At 38.3% G+C, this 6273-nt stretch overlaps 1 protein-coding gene across 1 annotated transcript; it reads right to left on the reverse strand.

The window, feature by feature from the left end:
• Positions 1–1014: 1014 nt before the first annotated feature.
• Positions 1015–5635, reverse strand: LOC113138516 (ubiquitin-conjugating enzyme E2 G1-like). The gene is made up of 6 exons (XM_026321032.1): positions 5481–5635; positions 3797–3899; positions 3589–3686; positions 3195–3373; positions 2965–3072; positions 1015–2862 (listed from the first exon to the last, which is right to left on the reverse strand). Exons 1-5 carry the CDS (start codon positions 5521–5523, stop codon positions 2986–2988), a joined length of 510 nt encoding a protein of 169 aa, XP_026176817.1. The 5' UTR covers positions 5524–5635; the 3' UTR covers positions 1015–2862; positions 2965–2985.
• Positions 5636–6273: the final 638 nt, after the last annotated feature.

The raw sequence follows: 6273 nt of genomic DNA on the forward strand, positions 1-6273 counted from the left end.
TATGTCTGTACATTCCCCCCTCTTGCTGAGCAGGTAAACCTGTCAAGATATAACAAGACAGAACCTAATTTCTGACAGTTAAAATAATCCATGGTGCTATTCAAGCAGCACATTTCGAGCATAACACACTTTAAGAGGGCTGTATTGTACATTTTAATGCACATTTAGAGGACCCCTTTACTTTGCAGAATCAAATTTTACATAGAAAAGTTACAATTAGCTTCTAAAATGTGACTTGCTATGAACAAATCACCAGTATATGCTGTTCTTAAAATTAGCACTGCCTTATTGTAACATTTATAAATGCAGGCCTACTATTAGTAGAGTGATAGTTTTATAGTTTGGTATTACTAATTTTCTTTTAGTGAATGAACTGTTCTTCCACAATTCATATTGAAAACACCATGAAAACTAATGTTCAGTTCAGTCATCAGAAAAAACATACAAAATACACACATCTAAAGTCATAATATATTGTAGATGCACCCAGTCATCCTTCAGTCATTCATTTTGTAATTCAAAATGAAATACCATGAATTATTTGACATTTGTGTATTTGGCATTAAAGGAAAAACATCTTAACTCACCATCTGGGCCTTTTTTTTTTTTACATTCTGACCTATCAATGTCAACCACATGAATCAATTCAACATTGAACATCTGAAGACGGTAAACAAATCCATCAGTTAGTTAACACACATATTACAATCTTACCTTATTAAAGTCTGACCACTTCTACTTGTTATTAAGCTTTCTTTTTTCAGCTGCTCATCAAATGTAACTCGCTCCATTTCCACCTACAATCTCATCTCAAATTCACGTTTTATAGAGGTTGCTAGCATCTTTATCAGCTCAGTATTTGTTGTAGCCAGCAGAGCCTGTTGGTGCAAGAGGAAACTAGCGCTGACATCTGACACTATTGCCAGGGGTCCAGTTACAGAGCAGAGGTCCAATATACTTGAACCCAGAAACTGTTCTCATCCAAAATGTAAAAAACAAACAACTACAAACCACTCTGTTTACACACTTTATTGAGCATCAAGTCCAATATACATTGCATTGACACATAATGGAAAAAAGAAAATATCTGAAAACAAATTATGGCGTTAGGGTGGATTACCTGGACACATCATTTTCAGAGTGTATTGCTTAATGACATTTCAAACGCACTGAATCTGTGCAAATACAGTGAACACCGGTCAGAGGAGGTCATGGTAGGTTAGAAAATATGACTTAAAAAGGTAATGTCAACAGCAGCTATGTGATCATCAAGACTACAGAAATCTAGTCACTGTACACATCACATTCACTCAATGTATGAACAATGGGATCCTATTTAAACACACCCAACTCCTTCAAACCTGATTGCATGCGCCAAAAGATGGTTAGCTATTTCTCAGTGTCAGTCACAGACAATTCAAAATCGATGTCATCATGGCTTAATAGTCAGCAACACCTTCAGTGAAAGTGAACACAAGCCAATGGTTTCCAGACTCCACCCAAACATGAAAAAATAAAATCTACATGCAGGATTGTGTTCATTTCCCATCAGAACATTTATTTATACTTTGCTAAGTGGTGAGTTAATTTCAAGTCTATCAAGAATTACAACCCAAATTCAGTGATTGAGTAGAGGTGATGAATATAACATCTAAGTATGTACCAATCGGAACTCAAGATGTTGGCAAAATTAGAGAGCATTACTTGACAATCTACCCAAAGTCCCCAGAGCCTAAACCCACAAGTGAATGTGACTTATACATCATTTACCCACAACAAAGCAAGACCGACTAGTCTAATCCTACTATGGAACCCCTAAAATTCCCCATGTTAATAGACTAAGAACTTAGCCATATTTTGTCCAAATTTGTTATACTTTTAAACTGAAATAAGCTCAGACACCAGTTACTCATTACGCAAGTGGAATAGTCACAGCTTCGGCTATTCTCACAAGCTGCTCCTGGTCATCTGTGACTTGTAATAACATTGTGAAAAGACATTACACTAAGGAATATCTTATATCTTAATTGACCACGAGGGCCACATGTTAAATGAAAGAGTCAGGAATATTAGAGGTTTTTCTTAACACTCTAACCCGAATAGAGTTTGATCCTGAGGAGTTGGCACGATCCTCCCGTTAGCACTAGCTATGCACGTGCATGTCATTATGCTAAAATAACTCTCAAATCACAGAGTAAGCCATTCCATTCACATCCAGAGCAAGGAATAATACATAACAGAGCTGTATGAGGAGATCATGCAGATTTGAGGGCCAATGTTTTACAGCTCTCAGACATACACTAGCATAAGAAGAAAATGCCAACAGGAGGCCGTTTCTCAGAAAAATAGAGAGTGTATGAAAGGTCCCTCTAAAAGTTCTCACCTTGTGAAGCCAACAAAAGGCAACAGTGACTCAATGACAGTGTTGAAATTAATCACAACTATTGACAGATTTTTTTTTTTTTTTGGCTGACATTAACCTGGTGGCAGGTATGCAGCAGGGAGGACGAGTGATGACCTAATGGTAACGGGTTTTTGTTTTACACAATCTTGACCACTAAACTGCATAAGAAACCTGGTATAAAGTAGAAACTGTTCAGCAGCAGATAAAAAAGCAAGTTAATTTACAGTAGTGACATATCTTACATCAGTAACTTTTCAAAATAAATTAAATTAAATATACAATTCCAGGTAGGAAACGGGTTTAATTTCGCTGGTAGGGTTCTCGAAATTGGCTCATCTTGCGGAAAATGACAACCTTTTACAGAAACTTGGTTGAAGCCAACCAGTTCCTTTGACTGGCAAAACAAGAGATGTAAAAGCCTTTTGCCGAAATTTTCCCTCCAAAGGTATTTCCTTTAACTGGGGGGAAAAAAAAAACATTGCAGAAAACGATTATTACTGTTATTTCCCAAAGCACACTTTCACATATCAGTCTGAGGGGAAACAAATCATTTTGCTTACCCTGGAATTTACAATTGACTCCTAATCAAATGCCATCTCTTGACTTTTTCTTACACAGCGGGCCACCTTCCTCTTGAATTCTCCATTAGGGTCCTCCCTCCACTCTTTCTGTGGGAGCAACATCAGAGTCTTTTAATGACACATCCTCAGTTTACTTGATCTGCCAAGATTATGAGAATAAAAAAAGAGATTTCTGATGTCAGGCGAATGAGATAAGTAGTGTAACTCACAGCAGCATCCACATTAGCTGGTGAATCACTGTTGGGGTCTGCCAGCATGGAGATAACACTAATCATGATTGTCTCTACTGTGTGGATTGGAAGCCAGCGCTCCTCAGGCTTTTCATAACCAAATTTATCTTCTCCTGGCTCATGCAAAATCGAGATGCAAACATCCCCGTTCTTTGCAACTGTAAAGAAGTGGAACATGGGTGTAACAATATCCAATATAACATGAAGATAGATAGTTCAGTAGAATTCAACTCAAAGCCAGGATTACATTGTTCAGCCACAAACATCTTTAAAACAATAGCAGACCATTTACATGTCCAGACAAAGCGGTCACAATTTAGCATACAACATAAGCAATGATATTCACGACAGTGTTGGCATTCTATATGTTTACCATTTGGGTGCCAGATTTCAGTGATGAACTTCATCTTTGGAGGTCGTAGTGGATAATCATAGGGAAAGGTTAGGTATGCTTTGAAAAAACCTCCTTCACTGCAATAGATACAAATAACACAGTCAAGAACAAATATGAACTGTAACTATATTTGATAGTTGATAGTAATATATTTGAAAATAGGGTTATCAATTAAGTTCTGGCTTACAAAAGGGTATCTTGGGGACCAATGATCACAACTTCCCATTTGTATATGTCATCATCATCTATCAGACCAGCTGAAAATCCCTCCACTGGATTCTTGTTGAGCTCTGCGAAGAGACATACAGTATTTGTTAATATTATGAGCAGGTGATGGATAATAACGTAAAAAAAACTTAAAACAGGTCATAACAGTGCAACACCTGAAACTGCACACTAAACACTGGCAGAGGAAAATGATAATACAGGTTTTTTATAATGAATCTACACTGGAGCCACATACATGGATGAACCATGTACCATGGAAGGTACAGGTAAATCTACAGTGGACCAGATTTTCTTCTTTCCTTTTGTTAAGTGCTGGTGACAGAAATATTAAGATATATAAATATCAATATTTCAAAGTAGTAATGACTACATTAGCGCTAAGATACAGGACTCTGACTAATAGAGTTTCATATAAATAGAACTTTTATTTAACCAGCAGTGGGGGAATATACATTCATTTGTGCTTAAGAATAACAGATCTTCTACTGCCCGATTTAATGGTAGCTGGGAATTGTTAGTGTTTGTATGTATTATAACACTAAAAAGATCATTCTGCCTATTTGAAACCTTGCAGAAGAATAAACATTGATGCAAGTGAATATTAGTTTGGCTAATGTTTACTGAAACGAGACAAGAATAATTCCAGTTGAAGTGAATCACTAACTTGAAACAACTGAATGGATTCAACCACTGGCAAGCCAATGACTCACATCCCCCCACACACAAATCCAAACCAGAATATCTCAAAGCAAAAACCTGAAACCTGTCCAAAGGCAGTGGTTAGGGAAAACCACGGCATATGACTACAGTGGGTCTACCTTCACAAAAGCAAACCACTTTGGTTAAAATACAGCTAGACAAAGATCCTTGGCTTGGTGACGTGTCAGACATTTGTATCATATAAAAGAATATACATTAGTTTAAAATGCTTCAGTCCACAGGCATTGAGGAGCTGGACTGCCAGTCACAAAGCCAACAGTCCAGGAGAGGCTCCGGTGTGTCAGTGTGGAGGTCCAGGTGTGTGCCATTGATGAGACAAGACTTGGCACTTCTAGCAGCAGTAAAACGCTGGTGATCATTGTCCCCATCAGCCAACAGGACAACCAGGAGAGTTCACTCACTGTGGGCCTCAACACTGACATGCACATTATTACTGAGAGCTTCTAACAAAGCACAATCACTGGCTGATTTCACATCAGAAACCTTAGCATTATACATTATATCTTTAAATGTGCCGGCTACTTGTATAGTAGGCTATTTGTCTGTGAAATGACTGCAGCTATCAGTGGCAGAGCCAAAGGCATCAGAGCAGAGTCCCTGGACTGATTATTCCTTTGTTCCGTCGCTAACTAATGTCGAACCTGCTAGCCCGTTAGCAAGGTTAGCGTTGCGATTCAGAAACTATGCTACCTGAGCCAAGTACGGCTCGAAATGTTAATTTTCAAGTCCATCAGCTAATCCCAGCAACCCAGCCACACACTGAGCTGCAGTGATAGAGGGGCCCATTATGTGCCTGGTTAGCTTTCTGAGCTCACTCCTATGGCGTAAACACAGCTTCGCGTAGCTACAAAAGCTAACGTTAGCTGCTAGGTCGGTAGCTTTTATATCGACAACATTTGCTCACAGTTCTGTATCTACACTACCTGCCAGTTGTTTTCGAAGAAGCAATGCTGATTGTTCGGTCATGGTACGCGGACGTCTATGAAAAGCACTGTGCGCCGACAAAAACACAGCTAAAGCCGAAATCGCGCTGAGATCCGTGGCCGCTGATTTCCCTCTGTTTTGACACAGGGCTCAGCGGCTGGCTTTAGCTGTGCGCATGCGCGGCCGCAGTTGACTATATGTGTCTCAAGTAACGTTTCTAAACAAATAACTGTTAATCCCACAAATAAACAACCTGGAAACTGTTATTTCCACAAATAAACAACCTGGAAACTGTTATTTCCACAAGTAAACGACCTGGAAACCAAATTTTCACAAATAAACAACCTGGAAAACCATTATTCCCACAAATAAACAACGTGAAAACTGATATTTCCACAAATAAACAACATGGAAAGCGTTATTTCCACAAATAAACAATCTGGAAACCAATATTTCCACAAATAAACAACCTGGAAACCATTATTCCCACAAATAAACAATGTGGAAACCAATATTTCCACAAATAAACAACCTGGAAAACCATTATTCCCACAAATAAACAACCTGAAAACTGGTATTTCCACAAATAAACAACATGGAAACCATTATTCCCACAAATAAACAACCTGGAAACCAATATTCCCACAAATAAACAACATGGAAGCCAATATTTCCACAAATAAACAACCTGGAAACCATTATTCCCACAAATAAACAATGTGGAAACCAATATTTCCACAAATAAACAACCTGGAAAACCATTATTCCCACAAATAAACAACCTGAAAACTG

This window comes from Mastacembelus armatus, chromosome 9, assembly GCF_900324485.2.
Source record: "Mastacembelus armatus chromosome 9, fMasArm1.2, whole genome shotgun sequence".
Taxonomy (NCBI): Eukaryota; Metazoa; Chordata; class Actinopteri; order Synbranchiformes; family Mastacembelidae; genus Mastacembelus; species Mastacembelus armatus.

Coding starts and splice junctions, on each gene's coding strand:
- LOC113138516 (XM_026321032.1), bottom strand. CDS start 5,523: ATGACCGAACAATCAGCATTGCTTCTTCGAAAACAACTGGCAG. Junction 3,900..5,480: donor TCTTCGAAAACAACTGGCAG/GTAGTGTAGATA, acceptor GTCTCTTCGCAG/AGCTCAACAAGAATCCAGTG. Junction 3,073..3,194: donor CAGCTAATGTGGATGCTGCT/GTGAGTTACACT, acceptor TTGCTCCCACAG/AAAGAGTGGAGGGAGGACCC.